Raw genomic sequence first — 27923 nt, forward strand, 5'->3', positions numbered from 1 at the left:
AAGTTTTGAAAGAAATGTCCCTAAACTATCAGAGTCTAAAAGTTTTCGTGTTTGTCTGTGTTTGAAAACGTTTAAAATGAGCTCATCCTTCCTTTGCTGTGCAATTATCTCCTTGTGAGGGAATAACTTGCTGCCATGACAGGGAATGTTCTAATTGGTTAATGGATGAAGAAAATAAAAACACGATCCCACCTCGTTCGCTCACTTCAGAGAAGGACGCGACGATGCTTCCTTTGCCGAAGTCAGAAAATGCTAAAGCAACCCATGGAAAGCATTCCATAAAACTTGGTGTACAAGTAAAGTACAACCTCATCCCGAAGGTGCTCTGTTGGATCGACATTTGGGGACTGTGTCGGCCATTGGAGTAAACTTTGAGATGACGTTTGCTGTGTGATATGGCACATCATCCTGGTGGATGTATCCATTTTAAAAAGGGTAGACTGTGGCCATAAAGGGATGCACATGGTCAGCAACAATGCTTTGGTATGCTGAGGCGTTCAGGTGATTCTCAGTTAGTAATAAGGGGCCTGATGTGTGCAAGAAACCATCCCAGACACCGTTACACTGCCACCACTGCCCTGCACTGTTCACACAAGGCAGGCTGGATCCATAGCCTGTGGCAGCAGAAATCGAGACTTCTCAGATCAGGTGGCCGTTTTTCCTATTTTTACTTGAGCAATTTTTAAGAAAGTGTGGCCTATTTTTTTTTTAATTAATTAATAAAACGTCTGCTCAGTTTGACACGAGATCAGAGACAGGATATGTGGACCCAGGCCTATTTAAAAAAAAAAAATTAATTCATAAAATGTTTGCTCAGTTAAGCCCTTTTAATTTATTTCATTCATTTTCTATAACGTGACTGCTATGAAGAATGCTTCGACAAAAGACACTGGCTCATCTGCCAATGTACAATTCAGACTGTTATTCATGTACGTTATTCAAATTATCTGGCAGTATTACCATCAAATTTATACATGTCCTTGCCAGCTACACATTCAATGTATTTTTTTCAGTGTCTTGAAATTTTTGAACAGAACAGTGATTTTTTTTTTGTTTTGTTGCCATTTTCTCCCCAATTTAGTCATTATACCAATTCCCCGTGTGAATCACAGTCCTGGTCAATGCGCTATCCTCTGTCGGTCTGGGGAGGGTGTAGACTACCACATGCCAGCCTCCGATACATGTGGAGTTGTCAGCCGCTTTTTTTCACCTGACAGCGAGGAGTTTCACTGGGCGAGCGTAACGCATGCTGAGGTTCACGCTATCTCCCCCAGATCCCACTGTCCCCAGAACAGTGATTTTTTGAAGTAACAGAACAGATCGCTTTTCTGAAGAACGCTCGACTCTCGTGTGTCTAGTGCGGCAGGAACTTCTTAAGGTTCATTATGATGGAAAAATCTCTCACTTTTGATTTCTGCACCAACACTGTGCTTCCTATAAAGGGCGGTCATACCAGTCATGCAGACACGCCTCTTTGATTTTTTTTATTTTTAATTATGCCTTATTTTACAGTTACAAAATATGCTGGCCCTCTCACTTCCTTTTTACAATCCAAGAATGTTAGCATTCTATTTCTCGGAACACGGGACACAAAACCCCAGGTCTCCACTTTGCCCCTGTGCATGGCTTTGAGAACGAATGCTTTAACATGATTGGATAATGACGAATGGAAGAGACGGGAAGCTTGTGTGAAGCTTTTCTGCCAGAGAACCTTTCACAAACCTTTTTTGTTTTTGTACTTCGTACAGTGTCTCCACAATGCCGTCAAATGAACTCCACTAACCCACGTATTCACAAATTACTGAAGTTCACTTGTTTCTTGTTTCAATATGAATTTCTGATTTATTGTAAAGACTGCTCTTCTGTTATTGGCCTTCCTCTTTGGCTCCTGTAGTAGACTCCTCTGAACGAGGGAGTGTATGGATGAGTAATTCTGAATATACTTATTCAATACATATTTAATGCATCTACTTTAGTAGTAATCTGGTTACATCTTCAGTGTGGCCTCCTCTATGGGTCAGTAGTCATTCCCAGATCTACTGGTTGCGATTTCATCTGAAAACTTCCTCCAAAACGAGAACGGTCGGGATACAAAGGCACATATATTAAGTTTGCAACACACACTGTGTTTATGCCCAACTCACTTTTTCTGTTGCCTCTTTTGTATTACTTTCAACACATTTTTGTGTCAAAGTTACCACTTCTGTGTTACAAACAAACAAATTTATGTGTTGCAAAGGGAGACTTTTAAACACAGACTGTCCTGAAAGTAACACAATATGTGTCGTTGTCCTTAACTAGATATTGTTTTACGATAATTGCCGTAGGTTTTGGTGTTTACGCTTGTCTCTGCCGTGTGTGCGGTTGTCTCTGATCTCCTTCCGGTTTGTCACCACACTGACAAATAGGGTTTTGAGGATTTTTACTGCCACCTAGTGGCTAGAAACATGACTGCAGTTAACGGCCATCCTTGATTTGCAGTGGTCTCATCTCATTAAGCAGAAAGGCCTATTTGAAGATAAGATTGATGCATAGATTTGACACAAAGTTCAAATTAAACATCCCTCAGTGCTGTAGGGATAAAACACAAATATCAGTAAAATAGGGATCTTTATTAAGTCAAGGGGAGCCAACTGTGAAATACCGAAATAATAATGTCATATCAAATAATATTTTTGCAATAATGAACATTCATAATTTCATAATAGCCTAACAGAAATACATATTTAATATGCCCTCATTAACTTCGGTAAATTAAAACATTTACTGGGTATAAATATCTCCTTTCCTTTGGGAAAAGCCAACTGTGTATATTTTGGATTATTAAACTGGTACATCAGATTACTATACATTTTTACGTGCATTTCAAATCGCAGTCATCTTAATGTAATTGTAGTTATTGTAACTCAAGGCAGCTGCTCTCTTTATCTCTTGGGGATTGCTACATGAATTAATTCTACATCAGAGCCTTCTTTTCTCTTAGTATGCGAAGCACACCAGGGGATATATTGAACAATGAGTTACACACACATTTCTTTTTATTGGATGCACTTTCAGAAAGGAGTTGTCTATTACAACACATTTAAAGCAAAAATATTTGACGGATTGAATTACTTGAACATCCCATCCGAAACCCCATATCCAAAACTGCTCACAGGGAGGCGTTTGATGTCTTTGTCATTACACAAGCGCTTAATTTCAATTTCACCTGCTATACATCCAACCATGATACTATACACTTAATGCTTTCTACACAGGGCATAAATGCATTCCTAGTTAAAACCTGGTTGCAAAATAATAATAATAATACTGCTCTTTAAAACAGCCATTGTCATACTGTTAAATGGCCATGTTGTGAGTAAAACCACTTGACCCTTAACATTAATATAATATTAAATATAAAAAGTGAGCATGGGTCCCCTATACGCCTGTCAAATGTATATCATGTTTCAGCTCAGAAAGAGGTACTATCCTAACCAGGCCCTGGGCAGGTGAATGATACTCTCTGTCACCCTTTCACCATTTAGCTTCTCACCAGGGGGTGCGCTACAGCCACGGATTCTTCAAGAGGCTAATTGTTGACTGAAGAGCTTTGGGGAGATTTAGGATTTAGGAGTGTATTAGTGTGAGAGGGAGAGAGACAGTGTTGAGAAGAAAGTGCCAGAGAGGAGGGGGTGGGGTGTGGGGTGGGAGTGGAGTGGGGGGGGGGGGGGGTGGTGGGAGTGTGGAAAAGAGGGAGGGGGTGAAACAGGGTGACTGAGAGACAGAGAGAGAGAGAGAGAAAGAGAGAGAGCGCGAGAGAGCAGGAGAGAGAGAGCCAGAGGGAGATTGAGAGAGGGAGAGAGAGAGGGAGGGAGGGAGAGAGAGAGAGAGCAGGAGAGAGAGAGCCAGAGGAAGAGAGAGGGAGGGAGGGAGGGAGAGAGAGAGAGAGAGCAGGAGAGAGAGAGCCAGAGGGAGAGAGAGAGGGAAAGAGAGAGAGAGGGAGGGAGGGAGGAAGAGAGAGAGAGTAGGAGAGAGAGAGCCAGAGGGAAAGAGAGAGAGAGGGAGGGAGGGAGGAAGAGAGAAGGAAAGGGAAAGAGAGGGAGAGAGCAGAGTCCGAGTACAGGAGGAGACACCGGCGGTGCAGCTCATGGGAGCAGATCTGGGAGTAGGAGCAAGCCTGGCCTGAAGGTTGCTCATTGCTTTTGCTCAGACACGCACACACACACACACACACACACACGCACACACCCACTCACACACACACACACAGGGAGAGCCTGCAGTCTACAGCCGGCTGCAGTAATGGGTGAGTGACAAAACAAACCAGGCAGCTGTTTCGTAGGTGACTTAGGTGCATTAACTGTCTTAACTGCTGCTTGTATTTTTTCCATAGACTGCATTGTTGCCGTTCCCGTTGTTAGTGTTAATCAGTTTAACCTTCAGGGTCCAAGTTGAACTATGCGGTTGTTCCCTACACTTGGACTGGTACTTCTCTCTAGGGGTTTCGTCATACTTGTTCCGGGTTATGGTTATACACTTTGTTGTACGTCGCTCTGGATAAGAGCGTCTGCCAAATGCCTGTAATGTAATGTAATGTATAAGGAGTGTTATTTCTCTATTTCCCTCTGAAGATCAGGAGCTTTAAGTCGCTCAGAACAATTCTGGAGGAAATGACAAACTGCCAGAAAATATGCCGTGGGTGTTCAGCTACTTGTTTTCTACAGCTGACCCCTCTTTTCTTCCATATGCTGTACTGAAGGGTTTGTGGTTATAACTGAAAACAGTGAATCTGCATAGTGCCATACTGCCACCTGCTGGAAGAAAGCGGTAGACTCCTAACAAAACTTCCACAAGATGGCGCCAGATACAATAATTGCAAAATCTCTGCAAATACGCTAATCAAGCAGGTTCCTGAATGAATGTCAGTAACAACTCACGTGATTACCGTTTCCTTCACAGTACCTCATTTTATTGGTTTTAAGGAATAGCTCATTTTCTGTAAATTATTTTATATTATTTCAGTTTCAGTGTATGTTTTAGATTCGGCCAGACTTTGTCTTTTTGTATGAGAGGTTATTTTAGATACTGACAAAGATTTCCTATAACCTGCTGGCTTTACAATGGCAGGTATCAGGGAATGTTGGTGAGCTTGTGGCCTAAAGCAAGAAAATACACTACTACTCCAAAGCAACTTGTTCAGCAACAGTATGTCTCCTTGAGCAGATTAATTTAAGAGCATGCTCTTGCAATAAACTACTGGAGAGGCTAAATAGATTAACTTCCGTACTTTACAGATGCCATTCCAAAATCTTTTCTGGAAAGGAAAACTGGCAAGTAACAGTACCTTGACAAAAGTAAAAACACATTTAGACTTTATTTGTTTTTTTTATTTACTTATTTATTTTTTGGGGGGGGGGAGGGGTGTTAGGGAAAGGGTGGAAAGAAAGGCCGCTCCTGCGAAACGGCGGACCGAGCAGGCCGCTCCTGCAGAGCGGCGGACCGAGCAGGCCGCTCCTGCGGAACGAGCAGACCGAGCAGGCCGCTCCTGCAGAGCGGCGGACCGAGCAGGGCGCTCCTGCAGAGCGGCGGACCGAGCAGGGCGCTCCTGCAGAGCGGCGGACTGAGCAGGCAGCTCCTGCGAAACGGCGGACCGAGCAGGGCGCTCCTGCAAAGCGGCGGACCGAGCAGGCCGCTCCTGCAGAGCGGCGGACCGAGCAGGCCGCTCCTGCGAAACGGCAGGCAGAGCAGGCCGCTCCTGCGAAACGAGCAGACCGAGCAGGCCGCTCCTGCAGAGCGGCGGACCGAGCAGGGCGCTCCTGCAGAGCGGCGGACTGAGCAGGGCGCTCCTGCAGAGCGGCGGACCGAGCAGGCCGCTCCTGCGAAACGAGCAGACCGAGCAGGCCGCTCCTGCAGAGCGGCGGACCGAGCAGGGCGCTCCTGCAGAGCGGCGGACTGAGCAGGGCGCTCCTGCAGAGCGGCGGACCGAGCAGGCCGCTCCTGCGAAACGGCAGGCAGAGCAGGCCGCTCCTGCGAAACGAGCAGACCGAGCAGGCCGCTCCTGCAGAGCGGCGGACCGAGCAGGGCGCTCCTGCAGAGCGGCGGACTGAGCAGGGCGCTCCTGCAGAGCGGCGGACCGAGCAGGCCGCTCCTGCGAAACGAGCAGACCGAGCAGGCCGCTCCTGCAGAGCGGCGGACCGAGCAGGGCGCTCCTGCAGAGCGGCGGACTGAGCAGGGCGCTCCTGCAGAGCGGCGGACCGAGCAGGCCGCTCCTGCGAAACGGCAGGCAGAGCAGGCCGCTCCTGCGAAACGGCGGACAGGGCGGGCGGCTCCGGCGGGACTACAGCCAAAGACTGAGAGTGCATCTTGAAGATGTCACTGCTCAATGTACAGGAGTGAATCAGCGTAGTTCATTGAGCTGTCAGAAAAAAACTAAAATTAAGGCAAATGGCTGGAACAAAAACCAGCTCACAGGCTGGCCCGGGTTGTGCACGCCTGGTTTAGTGGGACAACGTAGCTCAGGAGGTAAGAGCGATTATCTGGCAGTCGGAGGGTTGTCGGTTCAAACCCCGCCCTGGGTGTGTCGAAGTGTCCTTGAGCAAGACACCTAACCCCGAACTGCTCTGGCGAATGAGAGGCATCAATTGTAAAGCGCTTTGGATAAAAGCGCTATATAAATGCAGTTCATTTACCATTTACCATAGTGGACTGCACATGCGCAATCTTAGCCAGCCAGCTCCAGCTGTGGGGATCTGGGCGCTGAAGCACAGGCAGAGCATCTTAACCAAAGATATTTATAAGATATTTTAGTCTCTCTGCCCTCTGCTGAAGGGACCGAAACCGAATGGAATGTTGAAGAAAGGCAAGATAAAGGAGATTATTATTTCATAAATAGTTGAAAACGGCTTTCTCTGAAATTCTGTTTTTTCGTTTTCGATTTCTATAATGACGTCAGAAGGCCTTTGTGTCTGTGATGTTAATGCATCTCCCTGTCGTCGGATGAAATCTTCCCACAATTTTGCTGGGCTTTTTCTTTTTAAATCTACCACGATTTCTTTGATGTTAATGCATCTCCCAGTCAGTAGAATTTGGTTAGGAAGAACAATGTCTCCACGATAAATCCCCACAATGCAATCGTTTTCATTGAAAACTGGGGCACCACTATCACCAAACGTACCAACTTGGTCAATTAAAAATTCTGATCTCTGAACCACATTTTTAATTTCTATGGGGGTTTCTATTACAGTCGCACGGGTTGAATTAACTTGTTTAAATTTCCGGTAGGTTTTGAAATGGACTTCCTTGCCGACCTTCGGCTCCCCTGTAATTCGTGTCAACAATCCCCTTTCCCAAGGGACAAAAGCATCCGCTGGCAGTTCAAATAATGCATAATCGATTTTTTCGGAATAGTAAACGGGACGTGAATTAAGTTTGTAAATTAAGATATCATCTTTCGATGGAAAGAAAGCAAAAACGGATTCAGAGTCAATACCAGTTGAGTGATATGTTGTCAAGACACGCTTACCAAGTGCATAAGAACATTGTGATGTTTTGAGTCCAGTGAAATTGGCTAGAATGGCTACGATAAACCCAATACGGTCAAAAGCCTTTTCAGTAAGATCAAAACAGTTTTTTAGACTTCTTATATTTTTTTCAGGATATGTCCATAAAAAAGATGATGTACGAGGATCATCTTTGGTAAGACTGAGTAAGGATACAACGCAGTTCTTTAAATCCTGTTCTTGAGCCTAAAAAAAAAGAAAAAAAAGAAATCACGGTGAGATTTGTTTCTATATGATGCATTAAATGTACAAACATGATTAATTTGTATATGAATAAATAAAAATGGTAAAGATAGCATTCACCTACATCTTTATGTTCAGACCTTGCATGTTTGCAATGACCTTGCTATGTTTATGAAAAATGTCACTTAGAACCCTGTAATTCACACATTCTGTTATTATTTTGTGTTATGATTTTTTATTTTTAGACTATAATATAGTCCAAAAATGTCTATTACCAGAGTAGAAACATGTGAATTAGGCTAGTCAGAATATCTCAGAATATCTCCCCTAGTCAGTTAGCATTTGACTAGCTGCGGTTTAGAACGGGTTTGGTGCTAAGTTTAAAGGTGCAGTGTGTAGAATTTAGTGGCACCTAGCGGAACGGACTTGGCAGAAATGGAATATAACATTCATAAGACACTGCACCTTTAAGTGACTGCGCTGTAAAAAACACGGGTACAGCTGAACCACAGGTAGATCGCAGTCAAACCAGAAATACCATAAAATGACCGTAAGGTCTGCCCAAAGGGGGTGATTGAAAGGAACATCTCATAATCATTGTCCGTTTCTAACGTCCCACAGAAAATGAGGAAACTGACATTTGTTCTTGGTTAGTCAGTTTTTTTCTTCTGTGTAGGCTACTATTTCACTATTTGCTAAGTCAGAAGATTGAATTGTAGCATGGACCAATAGGTAATTTAAGGCTGCTAATTTGCACTTTTGATTCTCACAAATATTTAGCCAATTGCTGACAGCCTATACTTTTAATGCAAACTGTATTTTTCCCTACAATAAATAGGCTAAATATAACTTAAAGGATAATTCTGGCATATTTAGGGGACCCCTATTGTTTTTGTTGGTATTATTATTATTATTATTATTATTATTATTATTATCATTCTTTTCCTGGACTTGGTCAAATAACTCAAAAAGTCCTTGTATAATAATATAAATTACCAGGTCGAGACTTGAGACCATGAGTAACTATGCCAGAAAGAATGACCATGATTCGTCCATAGGTAGCGCTATAGTAACCGATTCAAAATGCAAATTTCAAAATGCTGGCATTTCCACCCCGTTTGATGAAAATTCATGAAAGCAGGTGTACGTGTATCATTCCTCATGAGGAACAAATATGCCTCAAAGACCCATAAAGATGATGGATTTTCCTGCAGAAAATTTGGCAAAACCTATAAAAAGTTTCTTCTAATAAACCGTGAGTCTGATTGCCAATGTACGTGTATGGTGCATGTCTCCCTATAGTGTTAACAGCTAGGAGATTCATTCCAAGATGGCAGAGAAACTGGTATTTAAAAAAAAAAAACTAAATTTGGCCACAAATTTCAAACGCTTATAACTTTTTACAACAATAATCTAGGGACTTGAAACTGGGCATGAAGGGGGCACTACCATGTTGTACAGTTCGTTCTGCAATTGTTCATTCGTTCAGGTTGATGGGCTTTTCCGCATCGGACTGTCAATCATATTGTAAAAATCACAAGACCGCTTAACTCTATGGTTTTGGCACCAAATCGACAACGTGGCCGCGCCCGCCATTGAGCTTCAAAACGTGTTTTAGACAGTCTCTGATTAAACCGCAGGTTCTGAAGACCTGAAGACCAGACCACGTAGAGTTCTAAACTCTGAATTGCTACTGAGCACTGACAGAGCAACACCCTCAGTAAGGCCTTCAGATGTTTTTCTTGTGTTATGAATAATTGTTTAAACTTTAAATCTTAATACTGTGAAATGCAAATGGCCACATTTCATCATTTTCAGTCTTATTAAAATCACATAAATAGCTTACCAGATTGTTGACCACCTTTTCCTCAGTCTAGAAAGAAAATGTCAAAGTGAGGCATTTTTATAGAGAATGATTTCAAAACAGACGGAGACAAATTCTCCAATAGCCTACAACAACTTTGATTCTGTATTGAACATTTTAGTCTCCTGTTACAACAAATACAATTTCAAATGAAATGAAATCCTTTACTGCTTACAGTACATTCACTGTCTAGGCAAAAATGTTCAGACGGAATGCTTGAATTGGAACAAACATTTGTTGCTTGAAATAAAAAGCTTCAGACTTACCATTTGTACCTCTGTCGGACTGTGTGAGCGTGGTGAGCGTGTGGGCGCTTTCATATACTCAAGGAAGCAAATAGAAGGTGGAGACAGAATTTGCTTAGACTACGCTGATGAATCAGACACCTGCGTTACCTAGCAATTCCACGTCATTAAACCTGGAAAGCCCACTATCAAAATACAAGTAAAAAATTTGAATTCTTACAACATTGGCTCTTTTCTGGATGCTTTAACAGAAAATGGTTTTACTTTTAAATTCTTATTATCGCAAATCATATTTTTAAATGTATCACGTCAAACAATAATAAAAGGCTTGTTTGGCTGACACTCAAACTTCGCCCACGCACACACTCCACTCCCCCTCTCCTTTCCAGGGTAAAAATTGGTGTACACGGAGGTAAGTATGTCTCAGGAGCTACAGATCAGGCATTTCGGGTCCCACAAGATACACCTTTACAGTAACCATTGGAGTGGCAAGGAAATCGAAAATTAAATGATACGTTCACTGAGTCACAGAAAATAGGTGTGATAGGAATGGTGCGATACAATGGGAAAAAAAAAAAACTAAAATATGAAGTACATGTGGCGTGTTGTGGCTTGTTTATGGAGTTCAGTGGCACGCAGTGAAGTTTTGAAAGAAATGTCCCCAAACTATCAGAGTCTAAAGGTTTTCATGTTTGTCTGTGTTTGAAAACTTTTAAAACGAGCTCATCCTTCCTTTGCTGTGCTCTTATCTCCTTGTGAGGGAATAACTTGCTGCCACGACAGGGAATGTTCTAATTGTTTAACAGATGAAGAAAATAAAAACACGATCCCTCCTCGTTCGCTCACTTCAGAGAAGGACACGACGATGCTTCCTTTGCCGAAGACATTTGCGTTATACGTGACTACAAGTCCGACAATGCTAAAGTGAGCCATGGAAAGCATTCCATAAAACTGGGTGTACAAGTAAAGTACAACCTCATCCCGAAGGTGCCCTGTTGGATCGACATTTGGGGACTGTGTCGGCCATTGGAGTTAACTTTGAGATGACGTTTGCTGTGTGATATGGCACATCGTCCTGGTGGATGTATCCATTTTAAAAAGGGTAGACTGTGGCCATAAAGGGATGCACATGGTCAGCAACAATTCTTTGGTATGCTGTGGCGTTCAGGTGATTCTCAGTTAGTAATAAGGGGCCTGATGTGTGCAAGAAACCTTTCCAGACACCGTTACACTGCCACCACTGCCCTGCACTGTTCACACAAGGCAGGCTGGATCCATAGCCTGTGGCAGCAGAAATCAAGACTTCTCAGATCAGGTGGCCATTTTTCCAGTTTTCACACTTTTTAAGTGAAAAGTGTGGCCTATTTAAAAAAAAACTAATTCATAAAATGTTTGCTCAGTTAAGCCCTTTTAATTTATTTCATTCATTTTCTATAACGTGACTGCTATGAAGAATGCTTCGACAAAAGACACTGGTTCATCTGCCAATGTACAATTCAGACTGTTATTCATGTACGTTATTCAAATTATCTGGCAGTATTACCATCAAATGTATAAATGTCCTTGCCAGCTACACATTCAATGTATTTTTTTCAGTGTCTTGAAATTTTTGAACAGAACAGTGATTTTTTTGTTTGTTGTTGTTGCCATTTTCTCCCCAATTTAGTTGTTATACCAATTCCCTGTGTGTATCACAGTCCTGGTCGATGCGCTATCCTCATGCCAGCCTCCGATACATGTGGAGTTGCCAGCCGCTTCTTTTCACCTGACAGCGAGGAGTTTCACTGGGCGAGCGTAACGCATGCTGAGGTTCACGCTATCTCCCCCAGATCCCACTGTCCCCAGAACAGTGATTTTTTGAAGTAACAGAACAGAGCGCTTTTCTGAAGAACGCTCGGCTCTCGTGTGTCTAGTGCGGCAGGAACTTCTTAAGGTTCATTATGACTGAAAAATCTCTCACTTTTGATTTCTGCACCTGCACTGTGCTTCCTATAAAGAGCGGTCATACCAGTCATGCAGACACGCCTCTTTGATTTTTTTTATTTTTAATTATGCCTTATTTTACAGTTACAAAATATGCTGGCCCTCTCACTTCCTTTTTACAATCCAAGAATGTTAGCATTCTATTTCTCGGAACACAGGACACAAAACCCCAGGTCTCCACTTTGCCCCTGTGCATGGCTTTGAGAACGAATGCTTTAACATGATTGGATAATGACGGACGGAAGAGACGGGAGGGGAAACAGTCTTTGAGAGAAGTTTGTGTGAAGCTTTTCTGCCAGAGAACCTTTCACAAACCTTTTTTGTTTTTGTACTTCGTACAGTGTCTCCACAATGCCGTCAAATGTACTCCACTAACCCACGTATTCACAAATTACTGAAGTTCACTTGTTTCTTGTTTAAATATGAATTTCTGATTTATTGTAAAGACTGCTCTTCTGTTATTGGCCTTCCTCTTTGGCTCCTGTAGTAGACCCCTCTAAACAACAGAGTGTATGGCTGTGTAATTCTGAATATACTTATTCAATACATATTTAATGCATCTACTTTAGTAGTAATCTGGTTACATCTTCAGTGTGGCCTCCTCTGTGGGTCAGTAGTCATTCCCAGATCTACTGGTTGCGATTTCATCTGAAAACTTCCTCCAAAACGAGAACTACAAAGGCACATATATTAAGTTTGCAACACACGCTGTGTTTATGCCCAACTCACTTTTTGTGTTGCCTCTTTTGTATTACTTTCAACACATTTTTGTGTCAAAGTTACCACTTCTGTGTTACAAACAAACAAATTTATGTGTTACAAAGGGAGACTTTTAAACACAGACTGTCCTGAAAGTAACACAATATGTGTCGTTGTCCTTAACTAGATATTGTTTTACGATAATTGCCGTAGGTTTTGGTGTTTACGCATGCCTCTGCCGTGTGTGCGGTTGTCTCTGATCTCCTTCCGGTTTGTCACCACACTGACAAATAGGGTTTTGAGGATTTTTACTGCCACCTAGTGGCTAGAAACATGACTGCAGTTAACGGCCATCCTTGATTTGCAGTGGTCTCATCTCATTAAGCAGAAAGGCCTATTTGAAGATAAGATTGATGCATAGATTTGACACAAAGTTCAAATTAAACATCCCTCAGTGCTGTAGGGAGAAAACACAAATAGCAGTAAAATAGGGATCTTTATTAAGTCAAGGGGAGCCAACTGTGAAATACCGAAATAATAATGTCATATCAAATAATAATTTTGCAATAATGAACATTCATAATTTCATAATAGCCTAACAGAAATACATATTTAATATTTCCCTCTGAAGATCAGGAGCTTTAAGTCGCTCAGAACAATTCTGGAGGAAATGACAAACTGCCAGAAAATATGCCGTGGGTGTTCAGCTACTTGTTTTCTACAGCTGACCCCTCTTTTCTTCCATATGCTGTACTGAAGGGTTTGTGGTTATAACTGAAAACAGTGAATCTGCATAGTGCCATACTGCCACCTGCTGGAAGAAAGCGGTAGACTCCTAACAAAACTTCCACAAGATGGCGCCAGATACAATAATTCCAAAATCTCTGCAAATACGCTAATCAAGCAGGTTCCTGAATGAATGTCAGTAACAACTCACGTGATTACCGTTTCCTTCACAGTACCTCATTTTATTGGTTTTAAGGAATATCTCATTTTCTGTAAATTATTTTATATTATTTCAGTTTCAGTGTATGTTTTAGATTCGGCCAGACTTTGTCTTTTTGTATGAGAGGTTATTTTAGATACTGACAAAGATTTCCTATAACCTGCTGGCTTTACAATGGCAGGTATCAGGGAATGTTGGTGAGCTTGTGGCCTAAAGCAAGAAAATACACTACTACTCCAAAGCAACTTGTTCAGCAACAGTATGTCTCCTTGAGCAGATTAATTTAAGAGCATGCTCTTGCAATAAACTACTGGAGAGGCTAAATAGATTAACTTCCGTACTTTACAGATGCCATTCCAAAATCTTTTCGGGAAAGGAAAACTGGCAAGTAGCAGTACCTTGACAAAAGTAAAAACACATTTAGACTTTATTTGTTTTTTTTATTTATTTATTTATTTTTTGGGGGGGGGGGGTATTAGGGAAAGGGTGGAAAGAAAGGCCGCTCCTGCGAAACGGCGGACCGAGCAGGCCGCTCCTGCAGAGCGGCGGACCGAGCAGGCCGCTCCTGCGAAACGGCGGACCGAGCAGGCCGCTCCTGCGAAACGGCGGACCGAGCAGGCCGCTCCTGCGAAACGGCGGACCGAGCAGGCCGCTCCTGCAGAGCGGCGGACCGAACAGGCCGCTCCTGCGGAACGGCGGACCGAGCAGGCCGCTCCTGCGAAACGGCGGACCGAGCAGGCCGCTCCTGCAGAGCGGCGGACCGAGCAGGCCGCTCCTGCGAAACGGCGGACCGAGCAGGCCGCTCCTGCAGAGCGGCGGACCGAGCAGGCCGCTCCCGCGAAACGGTGGACAGGGCGGGCGGTTCTGGCGGGACTACAGCCAAAGACTGAGAGTGCATCTTGAAGATGTCACTGCTCAATGTACAGGAGTGAATCAGCGTAGTCCATTGAGCTGTCAGAAAAAAACTAAAATTAAGGCAAATGGCTGGAACAAAAACCAGCTCACAGGCTGGCCCGGGTTGTGCATGCCTGGTTTAGTGGGACAACGTAGTTCAGGAGGTAAGAGCGATTATCTGGCAGTCGGAGGGTTGTCGGTTCAAACCCCGCCCTGGGTGTGTCGAAGTGTCCTTGAGCAAGACACCTAACCCCGAACTGCTCTGGCGAATGAGAGGCATCAATTGTAAAGCGCTTTGGATAAAAGCGCTATATAAATGCAGTTCATTTACCATTTACCATAGTGGACTGCACATGCGCAATCTTAGCCAGCCAGCTCCAGCTGTGGGGATCTGGGCGCTGAAGCACAGGCAGAGCACCTTAACCAAAGATATTTATACAGATATTTATAAGATATTTTAGTCTCTCTGCCCTCTGCTGAAGGGACCGAAACCGAATGGAATGTTGAAGAAAGGCAAGATAAAGGAGATTATTATTTCATAAATAGTTGAAAACGACTTTCTCTGAAATTCTGTTTTTTTGTTTTCGATTTCTATAATGACGTCAGAAGGCCTTTGTGTCTGTGATGTTAATGCATCTCCCTGTCGTCGGATGAAATCTTCCCACAATTTTGCTGGGCTTTTTCTTTTTAAATCTACCACGATTTCTTTGATGTTAATGCATCTCCCAGTCAGTAGAATTTGGTTAGGAAGAACAATGTCTCCACGATAAATCCCCACAATGCAATCGTTTTCATTGAAAACTGGGGCACCACTATCACCAAACGTACCAACTTGGTCAATTAAAAATTCTGATCTCTGAACCACATTTTTAATTTCTATGGGGGTTTCTATTACAGTCGCACGGGTTGAATTAACTTGTTTAAATTTCCGGTAGGTTTTGAAATGGACTTCCTTGCCGACCTTCGGCTCCCCTGTAATTCGTGTCAACAATCCCCTTTCCCAAGGGACAAAAGCATCCGCTGGCAGTTCAAATAATGCATAATCGATTTTTTCGGAATAGTAAACGGGACGTGAATTAAGTTTGTAAATTAAGATATCATCTTTCGATGGAAAGAAAGCAAAAACGGATTCAGAGTCAATACCAGTTGAGTGATATGTTGTCAAGACACGCTTACCAAGTGCATAAGAACATTGTGATGTTTTGAGTCCAGTGAAATTGGCTAGAATGGCTACGATAAACCCAATACGGTCAAAAGCCTTTTCAGTAAGATCAAAACAGTTTTTTAGACTTCTTATATTTTTTTCAGGATATGTCCATAAAAAAGATGATGTACGAGGATCATCTTTGGTAAGACTGAGTAAGGATACAACGCAGTTCTTTAAATCCTGTTCTTGAGCCTAAAAAAAAAGAAAAAAAGAAATCACGGTGAGATTTGTTTCTATATGATGCATTAAATGTACAAACATGATTAATTTGTATATGAATAAATAAAAATGGTAAAGATAGCATTCACCTACATCTTTATGTTCAGACCTTGCATGTTTGCAATGACCTTGCTATGTTTATGAAAAATGTCACTTAGAACCCTGTAATTCACACATTCTGTTATTATTTTGTGTTATGATTTTTAATTTTTAGACTATAATATAGTCCAAAAATGTCTATTACCAGAGTAGAAACATGTGAATTAGGCTAGTCAGAATATCTCAGAATATCTCCCCTAGACAGTTAGCATTTGACTAGCTTAGCTGCGGTTTAGAACGGGTTTGGTGCTAAGTTTAAAGGTGCAGTGTGTAGAATTTAGTGGCACCTAGCGGAACGGACTTGGCAGAAATGGAATATAACATTCATAAGACACTGCACCTTTAAGTGACTGCACTGTAAAAAACACGGGTACAGCTGAACCACAGATAGATCGCAGTCAAACCACAAATACCATAAAATGACCTTAAGGTCTGCCCAAAGGGGGTGATTGAAAGGAACATCTCATAATCATTGTCCGTTTCTAACGTCCCACAGAAAATGAGGAAACTGACATTTGTTCTTGGTTAGTCAGTTTTTTTCTTCTGTGTAGGCTACTATTTCACTATTTGCTAAGGGATGTCAGAAGATTGAATTGTAGCATGGACCAATAGGTAATTTAAGGCTGCTAATTTGCACTTTTGATTCTCACAAATATTTAGCCAATTGCTGACAGCCTATACTTTTAATGCAAACTGTATTTTTCCCTACAATAAATAGGCTAAATATAACTTAAAGGATAATTCTGGCATATTTAGGGGACCCCTATTGTTTTTGTTGGTATTATTATTATTATTATTATTATTATTATTATTCTTTTCCTGGACTTGGTCAAATAACTCAAAAAGTCCTTGTATAATAATATAAATTACCTGGTCGAGACTTGAGACCATGAGTAACTATGCCAGAAAGAATGACCATGATTCGTCCATAGGTAGCGCTATAGTAACCGATTCAAAATGCAAATTTCAAAATGCTGGCATTTCCACCCCGTTTGATGAAAATTCATGAAAGCAGGTGTACTTGTATCATTCCTCATGAGGAACAAATATGCCTCAAAGACCCATAAAGATGATGGATTTTCCTGCAGAAAATTTGGCAAAACCTATAAAAAGTTTCTTCTAATAAACCGTGAGTCTGATTGCCAATGTACGTGTATGGTGCATGTCTCCCTATAGTGTTAACAGCTAGGAGATTCATTCCAAGATGGCAGAGAAACTGGTATTTAAAAAAAAAAACTAAATTTGGCCACAAATTTCAAACGCTTATAACTTTTTACAACAATAATCTAGGGACTTGAAACTGGGCATGAAGGGGGCACTACCATGTTGTACAGTTCGTTCTGCAATTGTTCATTCGTTCAGGTTGATGGGCTTTTCCGCATCGGACTGTCAATCATATTGTAAAAATCACAAGACCGCTTAACTCTATGGTTTTGGCTCCAAATCGACAACGTGGCCGCGCCCGCCATTGAGCTTCAAAACGTGTTTTAGACAGTCTCTGATTAAACCGCAGGTTCTGAAGACCTGAAGACCAGACCAGGTAGAGTTCTAAACTCTGAATTGCTACTGAGCACTGACAGAGCAACACCCTCAGTAAGGCCTTCAGATGTTTTTCTTGTGTTATGAATAATTGTTTAAACTTTAAATCTTAATACTGTGAAATGCAAATGGCCACATTTCATCATTTTCAGTCTTATTAAAATCACATAAATAGCTTACCAGATCGTTGACCACCTTTTCCTCAGTCTAGAAAGAAAATGTCAAAGTGAGGCATTTTTATAGAGAATGATTTCAAAACAGACAGAGACAAATTCTCCAATAGCCTACAACAACTTTGATTCTGTATTGAACATTTTAGTCTCCTGTTACAACAAATACAATTTCAAATGAAATGAAATCCTTTACTGCTTACAGTACATTCACTGTCTAGGCAAAAATGTTCAGACGGAATGCTTGAATTGGAACAAACATTTGTTGCTTGAAATAAAAAGCTTCAGACTTACCATTTGTACCTCTGTCGGACTGTGTGAGCGTGGTGAGCGTGTGGGCGCTTTCATATACTCAAGGAAGCAAATAGAAGGTGGAGACAGAATTTGCTTAGACTACGCTGATGAATCAGACACCTGCGTTACCTAGCAATTCCACGTCATTAAACCTGGAAAGCCCACTATCAAAATACAAGTAAAAAATTTGAATTCTTACAACATTGGCTCTTTTCTGGATGCTTTAACAGAAAATGGTTTTACTTTTAAATTCTTATTATCGCAAATCATATTTTTAAATGTATCACGTCAAACAATAATAAAAGGCTTGTTTGGCTGACACTCAAACTTCGCCCACGCACACACTCCACTCCCCCTCTCCTTTCCAGGGTAAAAATTGGTGTACACGGAGGTAAGTATGTCTCAGGAGCTACAGATCAGGCATTTCGGGTCCCACAAGATACACCTTTACAGTAACCATTGGAGTGGCAAAGAAATCGAAAATTAAATGATACGTTCACTGAGTCACAGAAAATAGGTGTGATAGGAATGGTGCGATACAATGGGAAAAAAAAAACTAAAATATGAAGTACATGTGGCGTGTTGTGGCTTGTTTATGGAGTTCAGTGGCACGCAGTGAAGTTTTGAAAGAAATGTCCCCAAACTATCAGAGTCTAAAAGTTTTCATGTTTGTCTGTGTTTGAAAACGTTTAAAATGAGCTCATCCTTCCTTTGCTGTGCTCTTATCTCCTTGTGAGGGAGTAACTTGCTGCCATGACAGGGAATGTTCTAATTGTTTAACGGATGAAGAAAATAAAAACACGATCCCTCCTCGTTCGCTCACTTCAGAGAAGGATGCGACGATGCTTCCTTTGCCGAAGACATTTGCGTTATACGTGACTACAAGTCCGACAATGCTAAAGTGAGCCATGGAAAGCATTCCATAAAACTGGGTGTACAAGTAAAGTACAACCTCATCCCGAAGGTGCTCTGTTGGATCGACATTTGGGGACTGTGTCGGCCATTGGAGTTAACTTTGAGATGACGTTTGCTGTGTGATATGGCACATCGTCCTGGTGGATGTATCCATTTTAAAAAGGGTAGACTGTGGCCATAAAGGGATGCACATGGTCAGCAACAATTCTTTGGTATGCTGTGGCGTTCAGGTGATTCTCAGTTAGTAATAAGGGGCCTGATGTGTGCAAGAAACCATCCCAGACACCGTTACACTGCCACCACTGTCCTGCACTGTTCACACAAGGCAGGCTGGATCCATAGCCTGTGGCAGCAGAAATCGAGACTTCTCAGATCAGGTGGCCGTTTTTCCTATTTTTACTTGAGCAATTTTTAAGAAAGTGTGGCCTATTTTTTTAAAAAATTAATTAATAAAACGTCTGCTCAGTTTGACACGAGATCAGAGACAGGATATGTGGACGCAGGCCTATTTTAAAAAAAAAATTCATTCATAAAATGTTTGCTCAGTTAAGCCCTTTTAATTTATTTCATTCATTTTCTATAACGTGACTGCTATGAAGAATGCTTCGACAAAAGACACTGGCTCATCTGCCAATGTACAATTCAGACTGTTATTCATGTACGTTATTCAAATTATCTGGCAGTATTACCATCAAATGTATACATGTCCTTGCCAGCTACACATTCAATGTATTTTTTTCAGTGTCTTGAAATTTTTGAACAGAACAGTGATTTTTTTTTGTTGTTATTGCCATTTTCTCCCCAATTTAGTCGTTATACCAATTCCCTGTGTGTATCACAGTCCTGGTCGATGCGCTATCCTCTGTCGGTCTGGGGAGGGTGTAGACTACCACATGCCAGCCTCCGATACATGTGGAGTTGCCAGCCGCTTCTTTTCACCTGACAGCGAGGAGTTTCACTGGGCGAGCGTAACGCATGCTGAGGTTCACGCTATCTCCCCCAGATCCCACTGTCCCCAGAACAGTGATTTTTTGAAGCAACAGAACAGAGCGCTTTTCTGAAGAACGCTCGGCTCTCGTGTGTCTAGTGCGGCAGGAACTTCTTAAGGTTCATTATGACTGAAAAATCTCTCACTTTTGATTTCTGCACCAACACTGTGCTTCCTATAAAGAGCGGTCATACCAGTCATGCAGACATTTTTTAAATTATGCCTTATTTTACAGTTACGAAATATGCTGGCCCTCTCACTTCCTTTTTAAATGCTTTATCATGATTGGATAATGACGGATGGAAGAGATGGGAGGGAAAACAGTCTTTGAGAGAAGTTTGTGTGAACCTTTTCTGCCAGAGAACCTTTCACAAACCTTTTTTGTTTTTGTACTGTGTACAGTGTCTCCACAATGCCGTCAAATGAACTCCACTAACCCACGTATTTACAAATTGCTGAAGTTCACTTATTGTTTCTTGTTTAAATATGAATTTCTGATTTATTGTAAAGACTGCTCTTCTGTTATTGGCCTTCCTCTTTGGCTCCTGTAGTAGACCCCTCTGAACTAGGGAGTGTATGGATGTGTAATTCTGAATATACTTATTCAATACATATTTAATGCATCTACTTTAGTAGTAATCTGGTTACATCTTCAGTGTGGCCTCCTCTATGGGTCAGTAGTCATTCCCAGATCTACTGGTTGCGATTTCATCTGAAAACTTCCTCCAAAACGAGAACGGTCGGGATACAAAGGCACATATATTAAGTTTGCAACACACACTGTGTTTATGCCCAACTCACTTTTTCTGTTGCCTCTTTTGTATTACTTTCAACACATTTTTGTGTCAAAGTTACCACTTCTGTGTTACAAACAAACAAATTTATGTGTTGCAAAGGGAGACTTTTAAACACAGACTGTCCTGAAAGTAACACAATATGTGTCGTTGTCCTTAACTAGATATTGTTTTACGATAATTGCCGTAGGTTTTGGTGTTTACGCTTGTCTCTGCCGTGTGTGCGGTTGTCTCTGATCTCCTTCCGGTTTGTCACCACACTGACAAATAGGGTTTTGAGGATTTTTACTGCCACCTAGTGGCTAGAAACATGACTGCAGTTAACGGCCATCCTTGATTTGCAGTGGTCTCATCTCATTAAGCAGAAAGGCCTATTTGAAGATAAGATTGATGCATAGATTTGACACAAAGTTCAAATTAAACATCCCTCAGTGCTGTAGGGAGAAAACACAAATATCAGTAAAATAGGGATCTTTATTAAGTCAAGGGGAGCCAACTGTGAAATACCGAAATAATAATGTCATATCAAATAATATTTTTGCAATAATGAACATTCATAATTTCATAATAGCCTAACAGAAATACATATTTAATATGCCCTCATTAACTTCGGTAAATTAAAACATTTACTGGGTATAAATATCTCCTTTCCTTTGGGAAAAGCCAACTGTGTATATTTTGGATTATTAAACTGGTACATCAGATTACTATACATTTTTACGTGCATTTCAAATCGCAGTCATCTTAATGTAATTGTAGTTATTGTAACTCAAGGCAGCTGCTCTCTTTATCTCTTGGGGATTGCTACATGAATTAATTCTACATCAGAGCCTTCTTTTCTCTTAGTATGCGAAGCACACCAGGGGATATATTGAACAATGAGTTACACACACATTTCTTTTTATTGGATGCACTTTCAGAAAGGAGTTGTCTATTACAACACATTTAAAGCAAAAATATTTGACGGATTGAATTACTTGAACATCCCATCCGAAACCCCATATCCAAAACTGCTCACATGGAGGGGTTTGATGTCTTTGTCATTACACAAGCGCTTAATTTCAATTTCACCTGCTATACATCCAACCATGATACTATACACTTAATGCTTTCTACACAGGGCATAAATGCATTCCTAGTTAAAACCTGGTTGCAAAATAATAATAATAATACTGCTCTTTAAAACAGCCATTGTCATACTGTTAAATGGCCATGTTGTGAGTAAAACCACTTGACACTTAACATTAATATAATATTAAATATAAAAAGTGAGCATGGGTCCCCTATACGCCTGTCAAATGTATATCATGTTTCAGCTCAGAAAGAGGTACTATCCTAACCAGGCCCTGGGCAGGTGAATGATACTCTCTGTCACCCTTTCACCATTTAGCTTCTCACCGGGGGGTGCGCTACAGCCACGGATTCTTCAAGAGGCTAATTGTTGACTGAAGAGCTTTGGGGAGATTTAGGATTTAGGAGTGTATTAGTGTGAGAGGGAGAGAGACAGTGTTGAGAAGAAAGTGCCAGAGAGGAGGGGGTGGGGTGTGCTCGGTTTGAGTTTGTGGTTATCACTGAAAACAGTGAATCTGCATAGTGCCATACTGCCACCTGCTGGAAGAATGCGGTAGACTCCTAACAAAACATCCACAAGATGGCGCCAGATATAATAATTACAAAATCTCTGCAAATACGCTAATCAAGCAGGTTCCTGAATGAATGTCAGTAACAACTCACGTGATTACCGTTTCCTTCGCAGTACCTCATTTTATTGGTTTTAAGGAATAGCTCATTTTCTGTAAATTATTTTATATTATTTCAGTTTCAGTGTATGTTTTAGATTCGGCCAGACTTTGTCTTTTTGTATGAGAGGTTATTTTAGATACTGACAAAGATTTCCTATAACCTGCTGGCTTTACAATGGCAGGTATCAGGGAATGTTGGTGAGCTTGTGGCCTAAAGCAAGAAAATACACTACTACTCCAAAGCAACTTGTTCAGCAACAGTATGTCTCCTTGAGCAGATTAATTTAAGAGCATGCTCTTGCAATAAACTACTGGAGAGGCTAAATAGATTAACTTCCGTACTTTACAGATGCCATTCCAAAATCTTTTCTGGAAAGGAAAACTGGCAAGTAACAGTACCTTGACAAAAGTAAAAACACATTTAGACTTTATTTGTTTTATTTATTTATTTATTTATTTTTTGGGGGGGGGGGGTATTAGGGAAAGGGTGGAAAGAAAGGCCGCTCCTGCGAAACGGCGGACCGAGCAGGCCGCTCCTGCAGAGCGGCGGACCGAGCAGGCCGCTCCTGCGAAACGGCGGACCGAGCAGGCCGCTCCTGCGAAACGGCGGACCGAGCAGGCCGCTCCTGCGAAACGGCGGACCGAGCAGGCCGCTCCTGCAGAGCGGCGGACCGAACAGGCCGCTCCTGCGGAACGGCGGACCGAGCAGGCCGCTCCTGCGAAACGGCGGACCGAGCAGGCCGCTCCTGCAGAGCGGCGGACCGAGCAGGCCGCTCCTGCGAAACGGCGGACCGAGCAGGCCGCTCCTGCAGAGCGGCGGACCGAGCAGGCCGCTCCTGCGAAACGGCAGGCAGAGCGGGCGGCTCCGGCGGGACTACAGCCAAAGACTGAGAGTGCATCTTGAAGATGTCACTGCTCAATGTACAGGAGTGAATCAGCGTAGTCCATTGAGCTGTCAGAAAAAAACTAAAATTAAGGCAAATGGCTGGAACAAAAACCAGCTCACAGGCTGGCCCGGGTTGTGCACGCCTGGTTTAGTGGGACAACGTAGCTCAGGAGGTAAGAGCGATTATCTGGCAGTCGGAGGGTTGTCTGTTCAAACCCCGCCCTGGGTGTGTCGAAGTGTCCTTGAGCAAGACACCTAACCCCAAACTGCTCTGGCGAATGAGAGGCATCAATTGTAAAGCGCTTTGGATAAAAGCGCTATATAAATGCAGTTCATTTACCATTTACCATAGTGGACTGCACATGCGCAATCTTAGCCAGCCAGCTCCAGCTGTGGGGATCTGGGCGCTGAAGCACAGGCAGAGCACCTTAACCAAAGATATTTATACAGATATTTATAAGATATTTTAGTCTCTCTGCCCTCTGCTGAAGGGACCGAAACCGAATGGAATGTTGAAGAAAGGCAAGATAAAGGAGATTATTATTTCATAAATAGTTGAAAACGGCTTTCTCTGAAATTCTGTTTTTTTGTTTTCGATTTCTATAATGACGTCAGAAGGCCTTTGTGTCTGTGATGTTAATGCATCTCCCTGTCGTCGGATGAAATCTTCCCACAATTTTGCTGGGCTTTTTCTTTTTAAATCTACCACGATTTCTTTGATGTTAATGCATCTCCCAGTCAGTAGAATTTGGTTAGGAAGAACAATGTCTCCACGATAAATCCCCACAATGCAATCGTTTTCATTGAAAACTGGGGCACCACTATCACCAAACGTACCAACTTGGTCAATTAAAAATTCTGATCTCTGAACCACATTTTTAATTTCTATGGGGGTTTCTATTACAGTCGCACGGGTTGAATTAACTTGTTTAAATTTCCGGTAGGTTTTGAAATGGACTTCCTTGCCGACCTTCGGCTCCCCTGTAATTCGTGTCAACAATCCCCTTTCCCAAGGGACAAAAGCATCCGCTGGCAGTTCAAATAATGCATAATCGATTTTTTCGGAATAGTAAACAGGACGTGAATTAAGTTTGTAAATTAAGATATCATCTTTCGATGGAAAGAAAGCAAAAACGGATTCAGAGTCAATACCAGTTGAGTGATATGTTGTCAAGACACGCTTACCAAGTGCATAAGAACATTGTGATGTTTTGAGTCCAGTGAAATTGGCTAGAATGGCTACGATAAACCCAATACGGTCAAAAGCCTTTTCAGTAAGATCAAAACAGTTTTTTAGACTTCTTATATTTTTTTCAGGATATGTCCATAAAAAAGATGATGTACGAGGATCATCTTTGGTAAGACTGAGTAAGGATACAACGCAGTTCTTTAAATCCTGTTCTTGAGCCTAAAAAAAAAGAAAAAAAAGAAATCACGGTGAGATTTGTTTCTATATGATGCATTAAATGTACAAACATGATTAATTTGTATATGAATAAATAAAAATGGTAAAGATAGCATTCACCTACATCTTTATGTTCAGACCTTGCATGTTTGCAATGACCTTGCTATGTTTATGAAAAATGTCACTTAGAACCCTGTAATTCACACATTCTGTTATTATTTTGTGTTATGATTTTTAATTTTTAGACTATAATATAGTCCAAAAATGTCTATTACCAGAGTAGAAACATGTGAATTAGGCTAGTCAGAATATCTCAGAATATCTCCCCTAGTCAGTTAGCATTTGACTAGCTTAGCTGCGGTTTAGAACGGGTTTGGTGCTAAGTTTAAAGGTGCAGTGTGTAGAATTTAGTGGCACCTAGCGGAACGGACTTGGCAGAAATGGAATATAACATTCATAAGACACTGCACCTTTAAGTGACTGCGCTGTAAAAAACACGGGTACAGCTGAACCACAGGTAGATCGCAGTCAAACCAGAAATACCATAAAATGACCTTAAGGTCTGCCCAAAGGGGGTGATTGAAAGGAACATCTCATAATCATTGTCCGTTTCTAACGTCCCACAGAAAATGAGGAAACTGACATTTGTTCTTGGTTAGTCAGTTTTTTTCTTCTGTGTAGGCTACTATTTCACTATTTGCTAAGGGATGTCAGAAGATTGAATTGTAGCATGGACCAATAGGTAATTTAAGGCTGCTAATTTGCACTTTTGATTCTCACAAATATTTAGCCAATTGCTGACAGCCTATACTTTTAATGCAAACTGTATTTTTCTCTACAATAAATAGGCTAAATATAACTTAAAGGATAATTCTGGCATATTTAGGGGACCCCTATTGTTTTTGTTGGTATTATTATTATTAGTATTATTATTATTATTATTCTTTTCCTGGACTTGGTCAAATAACTCAAAAAGTCCTTGTATAATAATATAAATTACCTGGTCGAGACTTGAGACCATGAGTAACTATGCCAGAAAGAATGACCATGATTCGTCCATAGGTAGCGCTATAGTAACCGATTCAAAATGCAAATTTCAAAATGCTGGCATTTCCACCCCGTTTGATGAAAATTCATGAAAGCAGGTGTACTTGTATCATTCCTCATGAGGAACAAATATGCCTCAAAGACCCATAAAGATGATGGATTTTCCTGCAGAAAATTTGGCAAAACCTATAAAAAGTTTCTTCTAATAAACCGTGAGTCTGATTGCCAATGTACGTGTATGGTGCATGTCTCCCTATAGTGTTAACAGCTAGGAGATTCATTCCAAGATGGCAGAGAAACTGGTATTTAAAAAAAAAACTAAATTTGGCCACAAATTTCAAACGCTTATAACTTTTTACAACAATAATCTAGAGACTTGAAACTGGGCATGAAGGGGGCACTACCATGTTGTACAGTTCGTTCTGCAATTGTTCATTCGTTCAGGTTGATGGGCTTTTCCGCATCGGACTGTCAATCATATTGTAAAAATCACAAGACCGCTTAACTCTATGGTTTTGGCTCCAAATCGACAACGTGGCCGCGCCCGCCATTGAGCTTCAAAACGTGTTTTAGACAGTCTCTGATTAAACCGCAGGTTCTGAAGACCTGAAGACCAGACCAGGTAGAGTTCTAAACTCTGAATTGCTACTGAGCACTGACAGAGCAACACCCTCAGTAAGGCCTTCAGATGTTTTTCTTGTGTTATGAATAATTGTTTAAACTTTAAATCTTAATACTGTGAAATGCAAATGGCCACATTTCATCATTTTCAGTCTTATTAAAATCACATAAATAGCTTACCAGATTGTTGACCACCTTTTCCTCAGTCTAGAAAGAAAATGTCAAAGTGAGGCATTTTTATAGAGAATGATTTCAAAACAGACGGAGACAAATTCTCCAATAGCCTACAACAACTTTGATTCTGTATTGAACATTTTAGTCTCCTGTTACAACAAATACAATTTCAAATGAAATGAAATCCTTTACTGCTTACAGTACATTCACTGTCTAGGCAAAAATGTTCAGACGGAATGCTTGAATTGGAACAAACATTTGTTGCTTGAAATAAAAAGCTTCAGACTTACCATTTGTACCTCTGTCGGACTGTGTGAGCGTGGTGAGCGTGTGGGCGCTTTCATATACTCAAGGAAGCAAATAGAAGGTGGAGACAGAATTTGCTTAGACTACGCTGATGAATCAGACACCTGCGTTACCTAGCAATTCCACGTCATTAAACCTGGAAAGCCCACTATCAAAATACAAGTAAAAAATTTGAATTCTTACAACATTGGCTCTTTTCTGGATGCTTTAACAGAAAATGGTTTTACTTTTAAATTCTTATTATCGCAAATCATATTTTTAAATGTATCACGTCAAACAATAATAAAAGGCTTGTTTGGCTGACACTCAAACTTCGCCCACGCACACACTCCACTCCCCCTCTCCTTTCCAGGGTAAAAATTGGTGTACACGGAGGTAAGTATGTCTCAGGAGCTACAGATCAGGCATTTCGGGTCCCACAAGATACACCTTTACAGTAACCATTGGAGTGGCAAGGAAATCGAAAATTAAATGATACGTTCACTGAGTCACAGAAAATAGGTGTGATAGGAATGGTGCGATACAATGGGAAAAAAAAAAAACTAAAATATGAAGTACATGTGGCGTGTTGTGGCTTGTTTATGGAGTTCAGTGGCACGCAGTGAAGTTTTGAAAGAAATGTCCCCAAACTATCAGAGTCTAAAGGTTTTCATGTTTGTCTGTGTTTGAAAACTTTTAAAACGAGCTCATCCTTCCTTTGCTGTGCTCTTATCTCCTTGTGAGGGAATAACTTGCTGCCACGACAGGGAATGTTCTAATTGTTTAACAGATGAAGAAAATAAAAACACGATCCCTCCTCGTTCGCTCACTTCAGAGAAGGACGCGACGATGCTTCCTTTGCCGAAGACATTTGCGTTATACGTGACTACAAGTCCGACAATGCTAAAGTAAGCCATGGAAAGCATTCCATAAAACTTGGTGTACAAGTAAAGTACAACCTCATCCCGAAGGTGCCCTGTTGGATCGACATTTGGGGACTGTGTCGGCCATTGGAGTTAACTTTGAGATGACGTTTGCTGTGTGATATGGCACATCGTCCTGGTGGATGTATCCATTTTAAAAAGGGTAGACTGTGGCCATAAAGGGATGCACATGGTCAGCAACAATTCTTTGGTATGCTGAGGCGTTCAGGTGATTCTCAGTTAGTAATAAGGGGCCTGAT

The 27923-nt window shown here is 41.5% G+C and overlaps 2 protein-coding genes across 7 annotated transcripts in view; one reads left to right on the plus strand and one right to left on the minus strand.

Moving 5' to 3' along the window:
* Window positions 1–27923, plus strand: part of si:dkey-191g9.5 (rap1 GTPase-GDP dissociation stimulator 1) — a 95694-nt gene that overhangs the window by 40469 nt on the left and 27302 nt on the right. Inside the window, exon 1 of one of the 3 annotated variants that reach the window (XM_035399550.1) lies at window positions 4064–4288. The exons of the other annotated variants lie outside the window; for them this stretch is intronic. Within the exon in view, the coding sequence (XP_035255441.1) occupies window positions 4285–4288 (4 nt within the window). The 5' untranslated portion in view covers window positions 4064–4284. Of the gene's footprint in view, window positions 1–4063; window positions 4289–27923 lie in introns of those variants that run through there. 3 annotated transcript variants of the gene reach the window in all.
* Window positions 6771–27181, minus strand: LOC118217627. 4 transcript variants are annotated; one of them, XM_035399553.1, is made up of 9 exons: window positions 26746–26805; window positions 26462–26488; window positions 24587–24616; window positions 17884–17930; window positions 17600–17626; window positions 15725–15754; window positions 9855–9901; window positions 9571–9597; window positions 6771–7727 (listed from the first exon to the last, which is right to left on the minus strand). In XM_035399553.1, the coding sequence occupies exons 7-9, from the start codon at window positions 9855–9857 to the stop codon at window positions 6786–6788; spliced, it is 972 nt and encodes a 323-aa protein (XP_035255444.1). In that variant the 5' UTR covers window positions 9858–9901; window positions 15725–15754; window positions 17600–17626; window positions 17884–17930; window positions 24587–24616; window positions 26462–26488; window positions 26746–26805; the 3' UTR covers window positions 6771–6785. The 4 variants fall into 4 exon arrangements, 3 of the variants coding, with proteins under 3 accessions (XP_035255444.1, XP_035255445.1, XP_035255443.1); XM_035399554.1 differs by lacking the exons at window positions 6771–7727; window positions 9571–9597; window positions 9855–9901 and having other exon boundaries at window positions 14631–15754; XR_004763243.1 differs by lacking the exons at window positions 6771–7727; window positions 9571–9597; window positions 9855–9901; ... (1 more) ...; window positions 17600–17626; window positions 17884–17930 and adding an exon at window positions 23020–23274 and having other exon boundaries at window positions 26746–27181.

The sequence above is a fragment of the Anguilla anguilla genome, chromosome 18 (assembly GCF_013347855.1).
Source record: "Anguilla anguilla isolate fAngAng1 chromosome 18, fAngAng1.pri, whole genome shotgun sequence".
NCBI classification, from domain to species: domain Eukaryota; kingdom Metazoa; phylum Chordata; class Actinopteri; order Anguilliformes; family Anguillidae; genus Anguilla; species Anguilla anguilla.

Bases quoted from the DNA above. Each gene is read 5' to 3' on its own strand.
- LOC118217627 (XM_035399552.1), bottom strand. From the start codon at position 26,799: ATGAAAGCGCCCACACGCTCACCACGCTCACACAGTCCGACAGAGGTA. The intron at 26,489-26,745 runs GTAAGTCTGAAG...TTTTCTTTCTAG, and splicing joins GTCCGACAGAGGTACAAATG to ACTGAGGAAAAGGTGGTCAA. The intron at 24,617-26,461 runs GTAAGCTATTTA...CTTTTTTTTTAG, and splicing joins AAAAGGTGGTCAACAATCTG to GCTCAAGAACAGGATTTAAA.